This window comes from Lynx rufus, unplaced genomic scaffold (assembly GCF_022079265.1).
Source record: "Lynx rufus isolate CCGP_SWC_20201006 ecotype Redwood Valley unplaced genomic scaffold, mLynRuf1.p SCAF_2, whole genome shotgun sequence".
NCBI classification, from domain to species: Eukaryota; Metazoa; Chordata; class Mammalia; order Carnivora; family Felidae; genus Lynx; species Lynx rufus.
Window position 1 is genome coordinate 51108974 of NW_025814834.1, and position 24527 is coordinate 51133500.

Sequence of the window (24527 nt, forward strand, 5' to 3'; positions counted from 1 at the left end):
GACTAAAAGGAGACGTGGTATTACCCAGTGGTTAAGAACTCAAGCTTTTAAGACCTGAATTTCAGTCCTCTCACTTATGAGCTTTGACTTTGGGCAAAGTTTAAACTCACTAAGCTTTTACTTTGAAAGAGTTATATGATACACATCAAATGCTTAGGTACTGAGCATAGTTCTTCATCCACAATAAGCACTGAGTAATTATTACTTGGTATTTTTCATGTTCATTATCCTCTAAGAACATTCTGCAATTCTTTTATAAAAGTCAACTTTTATATGTGGGTTTTAAATACACACACTGTATACTTTATATAGTTTTAAATGCTAAACCTTGCAATGACAGTTTTAGTTCTTCACAAGTAATATCGTTCTTGTTTATTAGATTTGTTCCCCTGTAAATACATGATCTCTTTTCTATTCTGTTATTTTTTAGGTAACAGATTTCTCATCTTCAGTTCACTTTCTTGTATTCTTTTCAGTATGAGATAATAGAAGAATTATGGCAAGATATTCTTTTCCTTGAATTCAAGAAAATTTCACTTTTGCCAGCTATTTTTTATTTCAGACTAAATAATAGGTACTTCTGGAATTACTAAGTATTTTGGGTGCTTCTTTGCTATTTAATGTGATGGATAGAATATTGTCATGTAGTGGTACAGATTGGCTTATTTAGGTCTCTGCATCTGTATTTATGAGAGTTCAAGGGGATTTGATGTCCTTAACAGTACTGGAAGGCCCCTATAGGATCTGGCCTTTTGCTTTTCTTACCTCCTTAACTCTTCCAGCCTGGTTGGCCTGCTTGTTGTTACCTCAAAATACTTTTCACTGAAGTATTGTCTTCTCATAATATTCGTGTGTTTTTCAAATGTTGCCTTATCAGAATATCCTTTCTTGACCACACTTTTAAAAACAGCAAGCATCACTTTTTATTCTTTTTATTCACCTTTTTGTGTATCTTATTGTGACCTTTCATGTCATGTATTTATGTCACTGTCACAAGAATAAAAACTTAGTTATAAACCCTCTTAAAACTTTGCTAAATCAGTGTCCACACATAGAAGGTACTTGCTAAGTGTCTGTTGGATGCAAAAATAAAAATAGGTAGCTTTTTTGACCCTTTGCTTTGTTCCAGGACTTTTCTAAGCTCCTTACATAAAACTGGTGGTATTACCCCTATTTTACAAATTAAAAAAGTAAGATCAAGAACTACTAAGTACCTTCTCTGGGCTCACATGCTTGAAAATGGTGAAACTAAACTTTGAACTTTGAACCTACATAGTCAGTCTAGCCCTAGACCTTATACTAGTCCTGTGCTATGCTGTTTTTAGAAATGAAAGCGATCTAAGCAGTCCTCTAACCCACACTTATCTAATGCAGGAAGGTACACTACATTTCTCTAGGAGGATGATCTGGTGTTTTTGAAAATGAGGCAGTCTCTTCAGTTACTGCATATCTCTAGTTATGTTGAGTAAATATCTGAGTAGTGATTTTTTGATGTGTCTTCATTCTTTTTTTTTTTTTTATGCTTATTTATTTTTGAGAGAGGAAAAGAGCAGGGGAGAGGCAGAGAGGGAGGGAGGGAGGGAAAGAGAGAGAGAGAGAGAATGAATATGAATCCCAAGCAGGTTCTATGCTGTCAGCACAGAGCCTGACACGGGGCTCAAACCCATGAACCATAAGATCATGACCTGAGCCAAAATCAAGAGTGGGACAGTCCACCAACTGAGCCACTCAGGCACCCCTGATTGGTCTTCATTCTAATGTCAAGAGGCAGAGATTGCGTTTAACAAGATCACCCTTCACATATTTAAAAACTTTAGTAGTGTATTGCCTTTCTCTTCTCCATGTGAAATATATTCATGTTTAATCTCTCTGTCTTTTATACAAATTCTATCTTAATTGTTTGTGTCATTCTTAGAAAATAGTGCCTTGAACTGAGAATAAACTTCAGCTAGAGATCTGATTAGTAAAGGTACACTTATCCATTGTGGACACTACACTTACTAGTACAATTTAAGATTGCTTTGACACATTTGGTACCTATAACATAATATTTTCATGTTAACTTACAATCATAAATTTTCTTTTTTTCACATGTTGACCTTGAACCACGGCTCTGCACATCCTTGATTTTGTATTTTTTTCTTTAGACTTAAGTGTTGCTTTATTGTTTGTCTTTTAAAAATTTATCTTGTTAGATACTATTATTTCTATATCTTTTTTTAAAATGTTTATTTATTTTGAGAGAGAGAACATGTGTGCAAGCAGGGGAGGAGCAGAAAGATGGAGAGCCTCCGTGTACTGTCAGCACAGAGCCCCTATGAGGGGATTGATGTCACGAACCATAATATCATGACCTGAGCCGAGACCAAGAGTCAGAGGCTTATCCGACTCAGCCACCCAGGTGCCCCCAGATCTTTTTTGAGTGCAGATTTTGTCATAATCTTTTACTAATACTTTATTTATGAACATAACTCTCTCAGCTCTGTCCTTAGGTATTAATATTGTCAAGTACATCCTGTATTCTTAAAAAAGAAATGAGAGGAGCTTATGTTTTAACATTTCTGTTGTATTCTGGGTGACTATTTCTTTTTTTGAATATTATTAAAATTTAAAGTTTTGATGAGAGTGTAAATAGTGTTGATTTCTTTTTTAATGCTGTTGAATTTTCTGACTCAAGAGTGTTGTTTCTTGGCTGACTTCTCATTTAAATATTTGACAATATTCAGCTTAAGTCACAAACCTAGACAAAAGAAACTTTTTGTGTAAGAACTAAGGTTCATAATAATTGAGAAGCATGAGTGTGAATTAGCTTGGGTTTCTCATTAAATACTATACGCTCCAAAACAAAGATGGTTTAGGATACTAACCATTGTATTTCTAAAACTTTTGATTTTAACATTTTATTTTTGTGATTTTAAGTTTTTATTTAAATTGGGTTTCTCATTAAATACTATACGCTCCAAAACAAAGATGGTTTAGGATACTAACCATTGTATTTCTAAAACTTTTGATTTTAACATTTTATTTTTGTGATTTTAAGTTTTTATTTAAATTCCAGTTAACATACAGTGTAATACTAGTTCAGGTATACAATTTAGTGATTCAACACTTAACATACAACACCCTGTGCTCATCACAAGTGCACTCATTAATGCCCATTACCCATTTAACCCTATCCTCCCACCCACCTCCCCTCTGATAACCATCAGTTTGTTCTCTATAGTTAAGAGTCTGTTTCTTTCTTTGTCTCTCTCTTTTTTTCCCCATCCCCATTTGTTTTGTGTCTTAAATTCTACGTATAAGTGAAATCATATGGTATTTGTCTTTCTCTCACTGACATATTTCACTTAACATAATACTCTCTAGTTCCATCCATATTGTTACATATGGCAAGATTTCATTCTTTTTTATGGTTGACTAATATTCCGTGTGTGTGTGTGTGTGTGTGTATCCATTCATCATTCGATGGATATTTGGGCTGTTTCCATAATTTGACTATTGTAGAAAATGCTGCTGTAAGCTTTGGGGTGCATGTATCCCTTTAAATTAGTATTTTTGTATTCTTTGGGTAAATGCTTAGTAGCGTGATTGCTAGATTGTAGGTATTTCTATTTTTAGGTAGCTTCTATTTTTGAGGAACCTCCATAGTGTTTTACACAGTGGCTGCACTAGTTTACCTTCCCACAAACAGTGCAACAGGGTTCCTTTTTCTTCACATCCTCACCAACACCTGTTGTTTCTTGTGTTTTTGATTTTAGCCATTCGGACAGGTATACAGTGATATCTGATTGTAGTTTTGGTTTGCATTTCCCTGATGATAAGTGATGATGAGCATCTTTTCATGTGTCTGTTGCCCATCTGTATGTGTTTTTTGGAAAAATGTCTGTTCTTCACATTTTTAATTGGATTATTTGTTTTTTGGGTGTTGAGTTTTGTAAGTTCTATATATTTTAGATACTAACTCTTTATAGGATGTGTCATTTGCAGATATCTTCTCTCATTCGGTAGGTTGCTGTTTAATTTTGTTGATTGTTTCTTTTGTGGTGCGGAAGCTTTTTCTTTTGATGTAGTCCCAGTAATTTATGTTTGCTTTTGTTTCCCTTGCCTCAGGAGGCATATCTAGAAAACAATTGCTACAGCCGATGACAAAGAGGTTATTGTCTGTGTTCTTCTGTAGGATTTTAATGGTTTCATGTCTAATATTTATGTCTTTAATGCATTTTTTTAACGTTTATTTTTGAAGGAGAGAGAGAGAGAGCGCGAGCGAGCGAGCGGGGGAGGGGCAGAGAGTGAGGGAGACCCAGAATCCGAAGCAGGCTCTGGGCTCCAGGCTCTGAGCCATCAGCACAGAGCCTAATGTGGGGCTTGAACCCACAAACTGTGAGATCGTGACCTGGGCCGAAGTCGGACGCTCAACCAACTGAGCCACCCAGGCGCCCCTGTAGTCTATTTTGAATTTAGGGTATGGTGTAAGAAATTAGTCCAGTTTCGTTTGTGTGTTGCTATCCAATTTTCCCAACACCATTTGTTGAAGAGACTGTCTTTTTCCCATTGGATATTCTTTCCTACTGTTTTAAGATTAATCGACCATATAGTTGTGGGTTCATTTCTGGGTTTTCTATTCTTTTTCTTTGATCTTTGTGTCTATTTTTGTGCCAATACCATACTGTTTTGGCCACAGCTCTATGATATAACTTGAAGTCTGGAATTGTGATGCCTTAGCTTTGCTTTTCTTTTTCAAGGTTGCTTTGGCTATTCGGGGTCTTTTGTGGTTCCATACAAATTTTAGGATTGTTTGTTCTAGCTCTGAAATGCTGGTATATTTTGATAGGGATTGTGTTAAATGTGTAGATTGCTTTGGGTAGTATAGACATTTTATTTGTTCATGAGCATGGAATGTCTTTCTGTTTCTTTGTGTCTTCAGTTTCTTTCATCAGTGTTTTATAGTTTTCAGAGTACAGCTCTTTCACCTCTTTGGTTAGGTTTATTCCTAGGTATCTTACTGTTTTTGGTGCAATTGTAAATGCCATTGATTCATTAATTCCTCTTTCTGTTGCTTCATTATTGGTGTATAGAAATGCAACAGATTTCTGTACTTTGATTTTGTATCCTGTCAGTTTACTGAATTTGTGTTATCGGTTCTAGCACTTCTTCTGTGCAGTCTTTTGGGTTTTCTATATAGAGTATCATATTGTCTGCAAATAGTAAAGGTGTTACTTCTTCCTTGCTCATTTGCATGCCTTTTATTCCTTTTTGTTGTCTGATTGTTATGGCTCAGACCTACAGTACTATGTTAATTAACAGTAGTGGGAGTAGACATTCTTATCTTGCACCTGACCGCAGAGGAAAAGCTCTCAGTTTTTCCCCATTGAGGATGACATTAGCTGTGGGGTTTTTGTATATGGTCTTTATTGTGTTGAAGTATATTCCCTCTATCCCTACTTTACTGAGGGTTTTTGTTATGAGTGGTGGATGTGGTACTTTGTCAAATGCTTTTTCTGCATCTATTGAAAGGATCATATAGTTCTTATCCTTTCTTTTATTAATGTGGTGTATCACATTCATTTATGAATATTGAACCACCCTTGTAACCCAGGAGTAAATCCCACGTGATCATGGTGAATGATTCTTTTAATGTATTGTTGGATTCGGTTTGCTAGTATTTTATTGAGAATTTTTATGTCCATTTTCATTAGGGATGTTAGCCTGTAGTTTTCTTTTTTAGTGGAATCTTTATCTGGTTTTGGTATCAGAGTGCTGGCCTTACAGAATGCATTTGGAAGTTTTCCTTCCTTGTCTGTTTTTTGGAATAGTTTGAGAAGAATAGGTATTAACTCTTCCTTAAATGTTTGGTAGAATTTGCCTGTGAAGCCATCTGTCCCTGGACTTTATTTTGTGGGAGTTTTTTTTTTTTTTTTTTTTTTTATTGTTGGTGCAGTTTCTTTTCAGGTTTTCTATTTTTTCCTGTTTCAGTTTTGGTAGTTTATATGTTTTTAGGCATTTATCCATTTCTTCCAGGTTGTCCAATTTGTAGGCATATAGTCTTTCCTTGATTTTAGCATTTTAGAAATCTTCTATGTGAGTTCTCTTACTTGGCCTGACTTTTTATTTATCTTCATAAAAACTTGTATATTTTATTAATGATAGGAGGTTGTATTTGTAGGAAGACTTTTTAACAATCACAAGATTATGTTTTGGTATTTAGGGACTTCGTATTTTTATCTTTTTACTTCTCAAGTTTAAATCCTGATTTGATTAACTATTTTTCAAAAGACTTCTTCAGATGGTCAACCATAAGTATGAAAGGTTTACATTTCTAGCATTGTGCCTTTACCATTGAAATTTCTTCAAAACAAAGCTAGTTCTGGGGCACCTGGGTGGCTCAGTCGGTTAAGCGTCCGACTTCAGTTCAGGTCATGATCTCACAGTTTGTGAGTTTGAGCCCTGCATCAGCCTCTGTGCTGACAGCTCAGAGCCTGGAGCCTGCTTTGGATTCCGTGTCTCAATTCTCTCTCTGCCCCTACCCCACTTGTGCTCTGTCTCTGTCTCTCAAAAAAAATAAATAAATAAAAACAACAACAACAACAACAAAGCTAGTCCTAATGATTCAGTTTTCTGGAATTGCACAGTACTTTACAATGATTTTCTAAGAGATCCCTTTTAACAAATTTACATAGTCCAAATTTATCGGATTTCAGCTACTTGTGTATTATTAAGAACTAGAGAAGGTGTTATTTATGACTTTATTTCTGGCCTCTGTGTACTGAGGCATACTTCCATGTGTATTCTTGTATTTTATTACATAAGAAATCTTACGATCATAATATAATGATGTTTCATATAGACAAGTTCAGTGTGTTGTATATCATTCTCTCACATTGAGATCAATCTCCAAAAGTAGTCAGTCTGCCAGTGGTGATTATAATTGTTTTGCATTTTTTAGTGTCCTATAAAGTTACTGCCCTTAGAATGACCTAATTTATGAAATTACAAGAAGAAATAACATTTAGTGTTTCGCTTCAAGTATTGGTAGGCTAGGTTATTTAGACCATTTTTTTTCCTCCAAAAGACAACTTAAAAAGTTAGAGAGCTATATAAAGAAAGATTCTTCTTTCAAAGAAGCTAAAAAAAAAGGTAGGTAGGTTAAAATCGAGGAGAAAGTGGGAAGTCAGAGACAAGCCTAGCACTGGAAGCCACTTTTGACCTGAAGACATTTGCTAATCAAGAAGCAACATTTGTAAGATTAAGACACAGTTTTTGTGGTCTTGTGGAGCAAGGGGGTCTGTAATAAAACCCAAAGCCTACCTGCAATGGAGAGTGGGAAATCTGCTTAAATTCCCCTCCACTCTCTTTATACAGATACCTCAAAGGGTTATTATATAAGCCTTCCAATGCTAGGCTTATGTCTCTGAGTTCCCACTTTCTCCTTGATTGTAGCTTACTTATCTTTTTAGCTTCTTTGAAAGAAGACTCTTTCTTTATATAGCTCTCCAACTTTTTAAGTTGTCTTTTGGAGAAAAGATGGTCTAAATTAGCCTACCAAGGGCAGTTGTGAACTGGATATGATCTGCCCCTCCCAGGTTCTCCAGCCCTTTTGGTGTTACTCTCTTTGTTCAAGGAATATATAGTCTTAAATATGGATTAAGATGGTCCTGGATGAGTTGTGCCCCAAAGTACTTGGCAGAAGATAACAAATATTCTTTGGAGAAAAGTTTCAAGTAATTCTTACAAACTGTTTTTCAAAAACCGTAACCTCTAGCTGGAGAGTGGAAGTCTGTTGGAGATCATTGGAGTGTGGAATAGGAGATTCAGTACTCTAGTTGGCTGTCTCAGGTCATTTTCTCTCCTGCTACACCCTCCACCCCCACCACCAACTTTTGCTCCTGAATTTAGAGTTGTCCTTGTTGGCATCACTTCTTAAGATGGTGAGAGGTTGGATGTGCAACAGTCCCCTATACAGACATGTAATAACCCTCTTGTTTAGGTTTAAGTCTTTCTATGTCACTGCCTACAACTTCTGAGCCCTGCTTGGGTCCTAAAAAGCATGCATCAACTTGCCTTCTATACTATGTCTTGAGGACCCTTTTATTTCAAAGAGTAAATTTGTCAGTGAAAAAAAGGAGAGCTGCTTTATATTTAATGGTCGTGAATAAATTGTGTGTCAGACATAGTCAGCACTGTGCATGCATATTCGTGGTAAAATATGTTCATTGCTCTCTGAAGAAGAAAACAGCCAGTCTTCTTTCCTATTAAAATTCTTGGAGTGTTTCATTTGGTGGTGTGCCCATTGAGTCAATATCTCCTTCTAATCCTGCCAAAAGAATCGTTTTTGGCATTTTATAGATCAGTTCCTCCAGTTCTTCATGGAAGACTTTTTTTTTTTTTTTCAAATGAAGTAGGAAATTTAAATATATATTGTGCCAAGAATTTAACACTTTCTTATTAACTGAAAACCGAGTTTATTTTTAGTACTCTTGATATGTTTCATTTGATTTGTATTCACTGATGTTACTTCCAGCTTGCAGCCCATTTGCCAATGATATTAATCAATGGCTTTAAGTGTGTAGAGAGCTCTCTTTCAGGATGCAATTGAGGGAGAAAAGAAAAACATTTAAAAATGTATAAACTTTTTAAGTAGAGACATCATTAAATTTTTTTTTTTGGGGGCAGGGGAATAATGTGCAAACCACTTTGGGGTAATGGTTCTTAAAGTATGGTCCTTGTAGCAGCAGCAGCATTACCTTGGAACTTGTTAACAATGCACAGTTGTTTTTTTTTTAAGTTTTATTTATGTAAGCTCCATACCCAACATGGGGCTTGAACCTCAACCCTAAGATCAAGAGTCGCACTCTCCTCCAACTGAGCCAGTCAAAATCTGTTGTGGGACTAAGACCCAGCAATGTATATTTTAATTAATAAGTCCTCTAGATTGTTCTGATACATATAAAAAATTGGGAACCGTTTCTTTAGAGATTGAGATCATGGATTTTTAAATCAGACATACCTGAATTTAGATTGCATAATCCACTGTTTAGTATCTCTCTAACTTTGGACAGATTATTTAATTTCTCCAAACCTTAGCTTCTTCAGTTGAAATTAGAATGTCACCTCTCATGTGGATAGGTAAATGGGGTTATTTGTAAATTGCCGGGTACAGGAGCTTAAAAGTGATTACAGTGTCTTTACTATTAAACATATGCTACTGTCTCTCCTCTTTCTGCCTTTCTCCCCTGCCCCCCATGCGCTTGCACTCTTTCTCTCTAAATAAACTTAAAAAACCATATACCGTAATTTATTGATTCTAAAACACAGTTATTCCATATTAGTATTTCTGAAATTATAGATGTCTTAAAGTTGTATATTAGAAACACTGTGTCAATTGAATTAGTGAAGGTTGTTTTTTTTTTTTTTTTTTTTTTTTTCCGTAATGGCCCATAAGATAATGGTGCACTTAAAATTCAGTGGTGTATGATTCAGTGATATGTGGTATTATGTTCAGAGTGCAGGAAGACTTTTAGGGTTGAGCATATACTTTGAGTGTGTATTGATTGAACCAAGTTTGAGCATGGAACAGTATTGGATTAGCCCCAGAAAGAGTAGGCATTTTCATCAGAGATTGTAGAAGTTGAGTTTAGCAAACAAATATGACTACAGGTGGGAACATAAAGAGAAATAATCTGAAGTACAGGAATACCTCGTTTTATTGCACTTTGCAGATACTGCAATTTTACAAGTTGTAGGTTTGTGGCCAACCTTGTGTCAAATATATTGGCATCATTTTTCCAACAGCATTTGCTCATGTTTGTATCACATTTTGGTAATTCTCCCAATATTTCAAGCTTTTTCATTATTACTATATTTGTTAAAATGACTTGTGATTACAACTCACTGAAGGCTCAGATGATGGTTAGCACTTTTAGTAATAAAATATTTTTTAATGTTTATTTTTAAGAGACAGTGTGTGAGTGGGGGAGGGGAAGAGAGAGAGGGAGACACAGAATCTGAAGCAGTCTCCAGGCTCTGAGCTATCAGCCAGAGCCTGACATAGGGCTTAAACCCACAAACCGTGAGATCATGACCTGAGCCGAAGTTCGATGCTCAACCAACTGAGCCATCCTAAGAATAAAGTATTTTTTAATTAAAGTATGGACATTGTTTTTTTAGATATAATGCTGTTGCACACTTTATAGACTACAGTGTAGTGTCAACATAACTTTTTGTATCCACTGGGACGCCAAAAAGTTATTTGACGTGCTTCATTGTGGTATTTGCTTAATTATAGTGGTCCGGAACCAAATCTGCAATATCTCCTAGGTATGCCTGTGATATCAAGTAATGTAAACAAAATTCATACTAGTATAGGAAAAATGATTTTTATAAACATTCTGTATAGGTTTTCATATTCCCCTTGAATCAGTTATCATCAGCCTTTGACAGACCCTCATGGCACTTTAACAATACGCTTGCTGTTAAATCTTTGCAGCCAGGCCTGCTGAATTGAAATATCCAAGGATGAAGCTTGGATTTGTATGTACTTTGAAATATGCCCAGGCTTCATCCCTGGATATTTAAATATTACATCCAGACTTTCCACATACATAAAGCCATTATCTCTTACAGAATCCAATTGACTATATTTAATTATAATTTCTAAACTAAATTACTTTTCCAAAACACCTTTTAAGACAAACCTTCTTTAAAGAGTTATGCTTTCTTTAATAGCTGTCTGTACTCCCTTCCCTTATTTTTATCCCTCCATTCTCTTCTCTTCCTTTTTCTCAGTGGTCTCTGAAAGAAGGTAGAGAGTTTTAACACTTCCATTTTATAATTTGTGTGGGAAACCTTGGTCAATTAATAATCCCCATGAAGTGGTACATACCCCAGAAATTACTCTCCCTCTGATTGTATACATCTAGTGGTGAACTGTAGGCTGTCCTTGGCTGCCTTTAACTTTAGCAAGTTTTTTGTTTTTTGGGTTTTTTTTTTAGTTGGAATTTATTGCTCTCTATATACACTTCAGTGTCTGTTTTTTATTATTGATGCTGTTCTGTGCCTAAGCATTAGATAATCCTTTATCCTCCTGTTTATCTTTATTGCTTTTTCTTGAACCATCCTCCCTTCTTGAATTTCAAACGGAATAAAAACATTAATCCTATATAAATAATTTTAAGATTCTTTTTTTAAACCAACAACAAAAGTATATAGCATAGAGCATCTGGATTTCATGAATTGTATTTCTACTTGCTGGATTGTGATTTCAAACATGCTCTTGTCTCATTAATGCAAGGAGGTCTATGCCTAAGCTAGAATCTTTCTTACTTTTTTTTTTGTTTGTTTTAGAAACTTGTGGTAGAGAATGTTGATGTGCTAACACAAATGAGGACCAGCTTTGACAAACCAGATCAGATGGCTGCACTCTTTAAAAGATTATCATGTGAGTAACTCATGATACTTTCTGTAAGTATTAAGACCTTGAATTAAGCCTTTATTCAAACATAAATATAAGCACTCCTTAGCTTATGAAGAGAACCAGAAAATTCTTGCAGTCAGAGGATATTTTAAGTACATGACTTATGTATGTCAAGTTGGTTTTTTGGTTTTTTTTTTTTGTGTTTTTTTTTACCATACTCTTAGTCCCATGATCAAATATTTAGCGAGTATTATCGATTAGTTATAAACTCATTTAATACAAAGTAAGGCTATGTTAATTTAGACTAAAGGAGAATTAACTTTTGAGTTAACTTTCTAAAAATCAACTTTATTGTGGTGTAGTTTACATACAATGAAATCTGTGCATGTAAATGAGCAGTTTGATGGATTTTGACAAATGTATACATCCAAGTAACCTTTACCACAGTCAAGACACAGAGCACTTCCATCACCTCAGAAAGTTCCCTCTCCCTTTGTAGTCAGTTTCTCACCATCCCCAAACCCAGACAAAAACTAATCTGATTTCTATCACTATAGATTAAATTTGCCTGTTCTAGAACTCCATATAAATGGAATCACACTGCATATACTGTTGTGTCTGCCTTTTTTCATTCAATATGTTTTTGAGATTTACCCAGCTATGTTAAGTGAATCAGTAATCTGTTTCTTTTTATTGCTAACTAGTATTCATTGCATGAAAACCTGAGCCCTACAACTGAAAAAAAAATTGTTTTTAATGTCTTCTTGACATTGATTTTTTTTTTTTTTTTTGACATTGATTTTTTGTGGGACGTATGTTGTGAAACAACAGTGAATCTTAAATATATATTAAAGTATATTTAGACAGGTAACTTTTAGATCCACTTGAATTTATTTTCATTTGCTTTGTACTTGAACTTATAATTAAAAATTATTCTAAAGTCATACTTTATGATTCATTTAAAAGCCTTTCCGGGGTGCCTGGGTTGGCTCTGTCAATTAAATGTTCAACTCTTGTTCTCAGCTCAGGTCATAATCTCATGGTTTGTGACTTTGAACCCTGTATCCGGCTCTGTGCTAACAGTGCAGAGCCTGCTTGGGATTCTCTGTCTTTCCCTCCCTCTCTCTCTGCCCCTCCCTGCTTGCTCGCTTTCTCTCAAAATAAATAAATAAGCTTGAAAAAATAAAGGCCATTCCAACAGTAGAAAATTAATCAAATACCAAATAAAATATTCTTTGTATTTGAGAAAACCAGAGTTTATTCTCCCAAATAAAAAATTGTCCTGAGGAAAATTAAAGCCATGCATGTATTTTACATAATACTTCTCCTTTGATAATTTTATTTACTTTTTAAATTTTTAAAAAATGTTTGTTTTTGAGAGAGAGAGAGCACGGACAAGCAGGGGAGGGGCAGAGAGAGAGACACACAGAATCCAAAGCAGGCTCCAGGCTCTGAGCTGTCAGCATAAGAGGCCAACACAGGGTTCAGAGCTGAATTCCGATGGTCAACTGATTGAGTCACCCAGGTGCCCCAATAATCTTCTTTAATTTTATTTATTAATTTAATTTAATTTATTTTATTTAATTTTTTAATTTTTATTTTTGAGAGAGAGACAGAGTGTGAGTGGGGTAGGGGCAGAGAGAGAGAGAGAGACAGACAGACAGACAGAATCCAAAGCAGGCTCCAGGCTCTGAGCTTATTATTAGCACAGAGCCTGATGCAGGGCTCAGCCTCAGCACACTGTGAGATCACGATCTGAGCCAAAGTCGGACACTTAACCAACTGAGCTACCCAGGCACCCCATGATAATCTTCTTTTGAATGTTAGGCAGCTATATAAAACTTTATAAAAGTGTAAAATGATTTAGAGAATTACTTTATTAGGCTGTCTTCAAAAATGCTTAAAAAAATGCAAGCTTATTTAATAAAAATTAATATAAAATTAAACTATATGATATGTTGCCTTGTAGAGCAGGTCAGTTGTTGCCAGAACTGGGAAAAGCAAACAAGGAAGTTTTTTGGGGTGATGAAACTGTTACCACAGTGGCGAGGTGGTTACACAAATCTATACATTAAATTTTTTTTCCTAGAGCTATATACCAAAAGAAGGAAAGAAGGTCAGGTTTACTGTATGGTACTTAAAAAATGAAATTAAAAAGCTAAAAATGAAAGTACTGAGTTGGTAGTATTAGAGGGAGGTAGAGTGTGAATAAATATTTAGTAGGAAATTATTTTTAAATCTCTACCTGATCTTTTTTGTTCATTGTTTTACTATGTACTTACATTTTCTAGTCTTGTTTTCTTTATTCTTAATTATTTATTGTGTGTTTCTCCCGTTTTTTAATAGTAGATCGCCCAACCAGCCTAACTACTTAACTTTTTACTAGTAAATAATGTTTTGACAATATCATCTGGTTAGAAGCATTTAATCCACTCCAATGTTCAGTGCCTGTTTACTGTTAACTTTAACTCTCTTGTTTGTAGAATCGAAACAAAATGAAATTTGTCAAAACTCCAAACAGTTTGCAGATTTTCAAAGTAAAATTCATAATCCTTTATGTAGATTTTATTTACTTGAATTTTTGTATGTGGTAGTGGTGATTCATGACTTAACAGAATTGGCCAAAATCTAAATTGCTGAGTCTTAATGACCCATGTATGTCAAATTTGCCTTTAAATAGAATTTATTAAATCTTTTTGGGGATTTGAAAAAAGAAAAGATCTGCTTGCGAATGGCTTATTTAGTGGAGTAGAGAAAGCTCTTCTTTCAGTTGAACTATTTTCCAAAATTCTTTTGTCTTAGATCCCTATCTTTGTGCTTCCTTTACCCTACATCCAGAAGTTGATGTACTTTTGTAGCAGTTTGACTTTCATAGCTGACAACCACATTCTTTTAATACCTTTAAAAAGCAGTATAATTTATTAAAAGTAGCTTTGAATTGGGAGGTAATCTGGAATTAATCTTCAGTTTTAGGACTTTCTAGCTATGTGACTTGAGCAAATTTAATAATGTCTCTCTGTTTTCTCACAGTGTGTCTCATGGGGCTAGGTTAATAACTTTATTGACTTTCTTATTATAAATCTTTATTTCCTAATTTTGCCCTGACTTTGCCACCATCTGCAAACCTACAAGTTGCCTCCAAAGACCTTTACTTTAGCAGTACTTTGAATGTTTTTATCACCTGAAAAGCCAAAAATCTTATGGCTTTCCCACTCCTCACTCCTTTGCCCCTATTAAATTTTTTGTCCTGGCTTATTGAAACTTTGACCTCTCTCTATTTTCTAATCAGCCACTTCCTGGTTTTACTTCCTTATCCATTCTGGACTATAAAGTTTAGTGATTTTAATTGCATTCTCCTCTGTGCTGTCATACTCTGACTTTGCTACACTTATTGCAAGCAGTTTCCCTGATCCCAGAAAAACCTCCTACCCCCTGGAAGTCAGATACTGCTTGTAAAATAACACTTGTTATTGTTTTTTGTTAAGCTTGCCTCTTATTCATCCCTACCATTCTTCACGTTGCTAAATTTTACTAGCTTGAATTTGCTCTTTTGTCTTCCAAATTTTCTATTTACTCTTGTACATCATAATGTGGTTAATTTCCTGAAACCTTTCTGGAACAGGTCATTAGTGACTATCCATTTTCAAAATCTGGTCCTTTTTCTTATTCTACTTGATTTCTCTGTAGTATTACCTCTTTTGCTCTCCTTTTTATTGAAACTTCATTTTCTTCATTTGCCAATACTTTTGTCTCTTACCTTTTGCAAGCCAGCATTTTACACTCCTATTGGGAAAATGTATCCAGTCTTATGTATCAGTGTTTCTTTAAATATTCATCTCTAGCCTTGATTCTCTGTCTGGAGCTCCAGGCATTTAATACCAAGTGCTAGTTTGACAAGGGTGTGGTCCATGGACTGGAGTTTGTTAAGAATGTAAATTGTTGGCGTTCCACCCCAGACCTACTAAATCAATTTGCTGGGACCCAACAAGTGATTCTGATTCGCACTGAAGTTTGAGAAACACGGTTAGATATCTACAGCTATATGACCCACAGGTACTTGGCAACATCTCTGGAATAGGAAGGATATTCCCCTCATGGGAGGTATAAGTGGGTGGGGAGAAAGCCTGATACACTTTTATTGCCATTTTATTACCTCCCATGCCATTCAGCCAGTGATTCTCACAGGGAAATTTGGGTATGCTCTCTGACTCTTCTTGTCATCACATTCCACATCCAGTAGCTGTATCTTCCAGATTAGAGTCTGCAAATTGGTGGGTCATGTTTGGCCCAAGGATAGAATTTGCTTGGCTCTATCCTGCATTAAATTAAAAAACAAAACAAAACAAAACACAGTCTCTTTGATCATTATTTTAAAAATGAAAGCTTTTTGCATAAATATCCAAACTTCTGGCTTCCTTCCTGAATTCTAGGACATATTTCCCCACATGGCAGTGATTGGCTGGAGCTAATAAGCAGTTGCCCCCTTTAGAATTTTTTTTCTCCAGTTCCTTCCTCTCATTATTCTTTCCCCATTCTACTTAACTATTTTATGTTACCTGCCATAGATTTGAACTTTTAACTCCTTCAGACTCCACCTCTTAAATGTGATGCCTGAATCTATTCCTTTTATTCTCATGGTTCCCATTTAAGGCTCTGTCATTATTTTGTGAACTACAGTTGTGGCTTCCTAATGAATCCAGTCTTCCCTTTCTAACCCATCTTCCACATTTAGAGTCATATTTCTAAAGGTTTCTTTTCCTGTCACTCTTTATATTAAAAAACAAACAAACAAACCTGAACTACTAACCTTTCCTTGCTGGAGCATAGTCTCAAACTCCTTAGCATGGCATTAGAAAGCCATTATTTGGATCAGCCTCCTATCCAGACATTCTTTCTAGAAACGTTATTTTCCCCACTGCTTTTTCTTGCCTGGCCTGAGATCCACATAGCCTCTGCTCTTAGTCTTGGGATATGCCTTAGCCTGTTTGGGCCGCTACAATAAAATATCAAAGATTGGGTAGTTTGTATGCAACAGAAATTTGTTTCTTACGGTTCTGGAGTCTGGAAGTCCAAATTCATGCTGCTGGCATGGTTGGGTGAGGCCCCTCTTAAGCGTCACAGACTTGTCATTGTATTTTCACATAACTGAAAGGGATAAGGTTCTCTCTGAAGCCTCTCTTACTGAAGGCAGTAATCAAATTATTGAGAGTTCCACCCTCATGGCTTGAGTACCTTCAAAAGGCCACACCTCCTAATACCATCAGCTTTTTGGGCTTAAGATTTTAATATATGAATTTTGTGGAGACTTAAACATTCAAAGCATAGCAAGATATTAATAAATTATGGAGGCTAAGAGGAAGTGCCAGTGGTTAAAAAGGTATGGCAAATAATTCATTAACAATAAGTTAAACACATTTCTTACCATGAAGTTTCTCAGAACTTGAAAAAAAAATTTTTTTAATGTTTATTTTTGAGAGAGGGAGAGAGAGATAGAGTGTGAGGGGGAGGGGCAGAGAGAGGGAGACACAGATCCGAAGCAGGCTCCAGACTCTGAGCTTTCAGCACAGAGCCTGGTGCAGGGCTTGAACACACGAACAGCGAGATCATGACTGAGCCAAAGTTGGATGCTTAACCAACTGAGCCACTCAGGCGCCCCTCAGAACTTTTAATGTGTCATTATTGTTCAAGGGGAGGTTGTGGGATATAGTTTTGGCAAAATTATTTGATTAAGTTCTGGGTATCATCACTTGGAAAATATATGATTATACCACACTACTTATTTTCTGATACACTCTCTGCCTTTCCTTTTTCTGGATTCCCTTTTTTTGTTGTTTGCTGATGTGGAATGCTTTTGTCTTCTTAATGTTCTTTTATGACCATCTTGGGTGATATTTTCTTAAATAGTTCCTTTCGCCCTTTTTCTTCTCTCCTTTTCTGGCTCGTAACAATTTCCTAGTCTTCTTTCTTGAATAACCGTGTCATTAAACATCTTCTAGTCTGAGTTTCACTCCACTGAGTGTTAGAGAAAGATTAAAAATACTGATTGATTAGACTAGTTCCTGCTCATGTGGATTGTATAACATATTTGTGCCTCACCTCATTTTATTAACACTACTGTTTTAATTCTCATCACGTTTTGGCTTCTGTTATGGCTGTTAGTATGTTTTAATAAAGATGCTATGGTCAAGTTTTAAACAATCCACACAGGACGTAGAAAGTCAAAACAGTTCTCTGCAATCCTACTCCTCAAAGGCAACTATAGTTAACAGTTTTCTATATGTTTTTCTAGAAATATGTTATCAAATATATGTGTATATATATGTGTGTGTGTATATATATATGTATGTATATATATACATATATATATTATATACTGTTGACTCTGAACAACATGGGGTTTAAGGGCATTGACCCCCACCCCCGTAGTCAGAAATCTGCATAGAAATTTTGACTCCCCCCAAATTTAACGACGAATAGCCTACTGTTGACCAGAAGACTGATAAACGGTTGATTAACATATTTTATATGGTATATGTATTATATACTGTATTCTTACAATAAAGTAAGCAAGAGAAAAAAATGTTACTAAAATCGTAAGAGAAAATAAATTTATAGTACTGTACTTCATTTACCTGTGGAAAAAAATCCACATGTAAGTGGATCTGCACAGTTCAAACCTGTGTTGTTCAAGGGTCAACTGTATATCTTTTATCTCATAAATAGGATCATATTTTCTTAGTTTTCTTGGCAGTCCGTTTAGACTGTTACTTAATGTCTAGATTATTATTCTGTTTATATTTGTGTTCTTATTATACAGTATTATGCCTTATATATCAGGAATAATTCAGTAAATGTTTGTTGGCTTTTTAAAATATGAAAGTATTGATCCTTCCAGTTCTAATTGCCTTGAGTTTGTTAAGTTTTAATACTGAATATATAATAATAATTTTCAGAATAATGCTTTCTAACGAAATGTAAATTATCAAATCTGTTTATAGTCTTTAGCACCCTGGTCTTACCAAAACTGCTTGTGATCTCAGTAGTCATTTTTTGTTTCTTGACTCTCCACACCTCAACAATTTAAGAATTTATCATCTCCATGTTCTGGGACCTCTGGGCATTTAACTCCTGTCCACTCTGACAACTTCCTCTTTCTCCCCGAGTCTCTCTCTCCACCCTCCTACTTCTACCATTTCTGAGAGGATTATCTGGGTGGCTGCTTATGTGATTATTTCAAGATTCTGGTGAACTATCTAAATCATTTTATTTTATTTTATTTTTTTTTTTTTTCAACGTTTATTTATTTTTGGGACAGAGAGAGACAGAGCATGAACGGGGAAGGGGCAGAGAGAGGGAGACACAGAATTGGAAACAGGCTCCAGGCTCTGAGCCATCAGCCCAGAGCCCGACGCGGGGCTCGAACTCACGGACCGTGAGATCGTGACCTGGCTGAAGTCGGACGTTTAACCGACTGCGCCACCCAGGCGCCCCTCTAAATCATTTTGAAGAATAGTGTGTACTCCATATGAAGTAAACTATAATTTCCTTAGTTTTAATATCAGCTTTCAGTACCTTTGCCTCTTTAATCACTTATTCTAATCAAACTGCTATTGTGCCTTTTATCATGGGAATTTTATAACTAAAAGTTTTCTCCAAAGTTAAGAAAGACTCTAATTCCTGTTCTTCTCCTCTCCTTTCTTCCAATTTAGCTGTTGACAGTGTCTTGAAGAGGATGACAATAATTGGTGTAATTTTGTCCTTCCGATCATTGGCACAAGAAGCACTTAGAGATGTAAGAAACCATTATAAGTACATATCCAGTCAAATAATCCCTGTTAATTTCCCAGAAATTAAAAGTTACTTAAAATTCCAGTTTTCATAGTTATATGTAATCAAATATGTAGAAATTAGGGTTATTAAATTTATTTTTTATTTTGGTATTGAAATTGGGGGTGGGAGGTATAGTTTGCCTAGATACTTTACTACATTTTCAACTTCACTCTTCATTGAAGCATTTTCCACTTTGGCTTTACTCAGCTTGGCATCAAACATATTTCATTTCTCCGTGTCTTAGTACTTTAGAAAATCATGTGAAAATAGAAAAAGTAAAATAATTTTTATGAAAACTAGAAATAATTGAATGGTAATATTTAATAAATTTAGGATTTGCCATTTAAAAATAAGTCTACATTTTTATTTGTTGTCCTGCCTAGGTCTTATCTTACCACATTCCTTTTCTTGTAAGTTCAATTGAAGATTTCAAGGATCACATTCCAAGAGAAACTGATATGAAGGTAATAAAACTTCTATTTGGATTTTAACATTTTCTAAAATGAAATATGAGTTACATATGAAATAAAATTTAATAAACTCAAAACAATTGTAAAGTTTCTGTTTTAGAGTGATTAATTAGCATGCTGGCCTTTGAAAATACATCTTTGAGAGCTTAGCACTAAAATGCTGTGTGGGCATTTTGAAAGTTCATCTTCCTTGGTCACCTATAGCAATGTAAAGTGGGTTGGTATTGGTCTTTTTTCCTTAAGCTTATAGCTTTTTATACATGGTCATTATTAGCAGAATAAGAAAAACAAGCCATTGAGATAGGAGTTGTTTTGTTTTAAATAAAGTTCAATCTGTTTTTTTTAATTGATGTTTAAAAAGTCTTATAAAAGGATGTTAATTATAGGGTATAATAAAATTTTAATATCCTGTTTTTATGCATATAAGAGAAGATTAGTAACCACATGTGAGTTTATGATTTGTGTTTTGAAAATTTTTTGATCATGAAATCCAGCTCACTTATTTACTCCCAGCATTAATTAACCAGTAGTTACACATCCAGTAAGTGACCTCATGTATATGTTTTCTAAACTTTCATGTGTCTTGGAAAGATTATTTTCTGTTTCATATTTTGAAATGCAGTGACTGAAAAAGTTACGCTAAAGTCTTTTTATGACACTCAAGTCTTCTCAGGTTGAAGCCTCTCACTTTCTGAGGCTTATCTTTCATCGCTTGTCCATCCTTGTCCTGTGCTCTTCCCTTTCCTTTTCTTCCTCTGCCCCTCTCTTCATATATGTATCCTGTGAGGTAACTAGTTCTTCCCAATGTGCATGCTCACATCTGTCTGTGTCATCCTCTCATTTATTCTACCTGCAAATCTTGCCCTTTTCTGTTTCTGCCTTTTGAAATCCTGCTTATCTTTTAAGGCGTGATTGAATTGCCATCTTCTAAGAAACATTCCTTGATCCCCAGGCAATAAAGGATTTCTTTTTTCTTATTATTATCAGACAACTTTTTGTTTATCCATTGTAGAGTTAAATAAGTTCTGCCTTGGGGCGCCTGGGTGGCGCAGTCGGTTAAGCGTCCGACTTCAGCCAGGTCACGATCTCGCGGTCCGTGAGTTCGAGCCCCGCGTCAGGCTCTGGGCTGATGGCTCGGAGCCTGGAGCCTGTTTCCGATTCTGTGTCTCCCTCTCTCTCTGCCCCTCCCCCGTTCATGCTCTGTCTCTCTCTGTCCCAAAAATAAATAAACGTTGAAAAAAAAAATTTAAAAAAAAAAAAAAAATAAATAAATAAGTTCTGCCTTGCATTATAATTGTGTTTTTCCTTTTAAATTTATACTAAGTTGTAAACATTTTGAAGACCGTGTTTTCTATATTTTTGTTTCTCCCACAGTGCTTTGCATAAACATTTGAGATCAATGATTGTCCTACGATTTTATAATTGAAAACCATGTATGATGATTAGTGCAAAATTGTTAAGTGGAAACAACTGTAGAAAAAAAAGTTAAAACATTAAAGAATCCTTCCTTGAGAATACACTGGTGTGTGGATTATGAGAATACTAATTAATATTCTGGGCAACTATTTAATTCTCTTAGCACCAACATAATTATGTTTAGTTTTTAGCAAACTTTCAATAGAACTTCATATTTAAAAAAAAAACCAAACATGTATTTTTTTAAATTAATCTATTTTTAATTGAAGTATAGTTGTCATACAATACATTAGTTTCAGATGTACAATGAAATGATTCAACATTTATACCCATTATGAAGTGCTTGCCTTGATAAGTATAGCTACCATCTGTCACCATACAAAGTTACTATAACATTATTGACTATATTCCCTATGCTGTACTTTTCATTCATGTGACTTATTTTATATCTGAAAGTTTGTACCTCTTACTTCCCTTCACCCATCTGCCCAGTCCCCCTCCCTTCTGGCAACCACCAGTCCTCCAGATACATATTTAAAAAACATTTTTTTTTACATTTATTTATTTTTGATAGAGACAGAGCACAAGTGGGGGAGTGGCAAAGAGAGAAGGAGACACAGAATCCGGAGCAGGCTCCAGGCTCCGAGCTGTCAGCACAGAGCCCGACTCAGGGCTCAAACTCACAAACTGCGAGATCATGACCTGAGCCGAAGTCGGATGCTTAACCGACTGATACATATTTTTAATAGCTTTATTTATAGTCACAGAGTTGTGTAACTATCACCACAGCCAATTTAGAGCATTCCAGAAAGAAACCTTATGCCCATTAGCAGTAATTCCCTAATTGTTCCTAGTCCCAGCCTTAGGCAACCACTAATCTACCTTCTGTTTCTGTAAGTTTGCCTATTCTTGACACTTCATATAAATCATACAATATGTAGTCTTTTGGTACTGGCTTTTACTTAGCATAATGCTTTCAAGGTTTATTGATGTAGCGTGTATCAATACTTCATTTCTAATTGCTGAATAATATTCCATTATATGGATATACAACATTTTATTTATCCTTTCATCAGTTGATGGTCATTTATGTTCTTTTCACTTTTTGGCTATTATAAATAATACTTCTGTGACTATCCATATACAGGTTTTTGTGTGGACATATGCTTCCCTTTCTCTTAAGTATATGCCAGGAATTGAATTGCTAGGTCATATGGAAACTCTATGTTTAACCTTTTGAGAAACTGCCAAATTGTTTTCAAAATGGTTGTGCCATTTTTCATTCTCAGCAGCAGTGTATGAAAGTTTCACTTTCTCTATACCCTTGTCAATACTTGTTGCTGTCTGTCTTCTTAATTATAACCATGCTAGTGTGTATGAAATGGTGTCTCCTTGTTTTGCTAAACATTTTCCTGAAATGATGGATGTTGAACATCTTTTCATCTACTTATTGGCTGTTTGTGTATCTTCTTTGGAAAAATATCTGTTCATATCATTTGCTCATTTTTTCACTTGGATTGTTTGCCCTTTTAATTCTGAGATAGAAACTTCATTATATGTTTGGATACAAGTCCAGTAACAGATAATATGCTTTGCAAATCTCTTGTTCTGTGGGCTGTTTTTTTCATTTTCTTAATAATATCTTCTGCAGCACAAAAGTTTTTAATTTTGATGAAGCCTAATTTGTCTTTTTTTGTCTTTGATTACCTCTGCTTTTGGTTCCCTAAGAAACCATTGCCTAACCCACAGTTGAAAAATTTATACCTTTATTACTTCTAAGAATTTTGTGGTTTTAGCTCTTATGTTTAAGTTTATAATCCATTTTGAGTTATTTTTTTGTGTGTAGAGTGAGTGGAGTAATTTTTTTTGTGGATCACAAAAAAAAAAAAAATGTTTTCCTAGAACTTAATCCATGGCAATTTCTATTTATTTTCCAACGTTTTTATTTATTTTTGGGACAGAGAGAGACAGAGCATGAACGGGGGAGGGGCAGAGAGAGAGGGAGACACAGAATCGGAAACAGGCTCCAGGCTCCGAGCCATCAGCCTAGAGCCTGACGCGGGGCTCGAACTCCCGGACCGCGAGATCGTGACCTGGCTGAAGTCGGACGCTTAACCGACTGCGCCACCCAGGCTCCCCTATTTATTTTAAGATACATAGTTTTACTTCATATTTTATACTGAATTTTTTTGTAGCACTATCAGAGGTAACAAATTATGTAGGTGGTTTTATATATATATATCTCCTAAATACATGAAATCCATATGTGACACCAAAAAGAATTACTTTAGTCATTAGAAATTCCTTTATGGGGTTTTAAGTCATTACTCCTTAAAAATCTATGATGGGCCATCTGGCTGGCTCAGTTGGTAGAGCATGCAGCTCTTGATTTCTGGGTCGTGAGTTCAAGGACCACGTTGGGCATGGAGCTTACTTAAAAAAAAAAAATCTATTATGGGGGCTCCTGGGTGCATTGATCAGTTAAGCATCTGACACTTAATTTCGGCTCAGGTAAATGATCTCACAGTTTTGAGTTTGAGCCCTGTGTCAGGCTCTACACTGACAGTGTAGAGCTTGCCTGGGATTCCCTCTCTCCTCTCTGTGCCCCTCCCCTGCTCACTTGCTCTCTCTCTCTCAAAATAAATTTTTAAAAAATTCTATTATGGTAAGTAATTTACCATATTTATGGCTATGGTATGATGAGTCATTGAACCACCACAGTTTTTCATTAAATAAGTATGAGTGTAAATATAAGTTCAGTGATTTTGATTTGCTTTTGTTCATTTATTTATCTTTTGACTTGATACATTATATCCATACTTCCAAAAAAAATAATGTTAGGCTGATTTTGTTGGCATTTTATACAGAAAGTATACAAATTTTCTTTGGCCTTAACAACAGGAAGTTCTAACAAGCAGTACATCATGAACTAATTACAGTTGTTCATTATAGGTTAGTTGTGCTGTTGTTCCTGTTTCACCTAAGCTTTGAAATCTAGTGTTGTTGTAGGTAGACTCTAATATAAACAGTATTATCTTTTCTTACTAAAGTGAGATTTCTTACTCTGTAATTCTTACATATTTCATCAGGTTGCAATGAATGTATATGAGTTATCATCAGCTGCTGGATTACCTTGTGAGATTGATCCTGCCTTGGTGGTAGCTCTCTCCTCACAAAAATCAGGTAAAATGCATTAGTAAGTACATATTAGTCTTAGTTAAAATTATCAGGGCAACACAGATATAGATGTGGTACTTATTTACTCAAATGCCTGCTGAATGTCAAACTTGCATTTTATTTTATTTTATTTTATTTTATTTTATTTTATTTTATTTTATTATTTATTTATTTATTTATTTATTTATTTATTTTTATTTATTTTTGGTGTTTGGAACATAGTC

At 35.2% G+C, this 24527-nt stretch overlaps 1 protein-coding gene across 2 annotated transcripts in view; it reads left to right on the plus strand.

The window, feature by feature from the left end:
* Window positions 1-24527, plus strand: part of NCKAP1 (NCK associated protein 1) — a 110063-nt gene that overhangs the window by 79797 nt on the left and 5739 nt on the right. For both annotated transcript variants that reach the window (XM_047084286.1, XM_047084287.1), the window contains 4 exons: window positions 11341-11434; window positions 19120-19202; window positions 19624-19704; window positions 24216-24309. In XM_047084286.1, the coding sequence (XP_046940242.1) occupies window positions 11341-11434; window positions 19120-19202; window positions 19624-19704; window positions 24216-24309 (352 nt within the window). The remainder of the gene's footprint in view (window positions 1-11340; window positions 11435-19119; window positions 19203-19623; window positions 19705-24215; window positions 24310-24527) is intronic.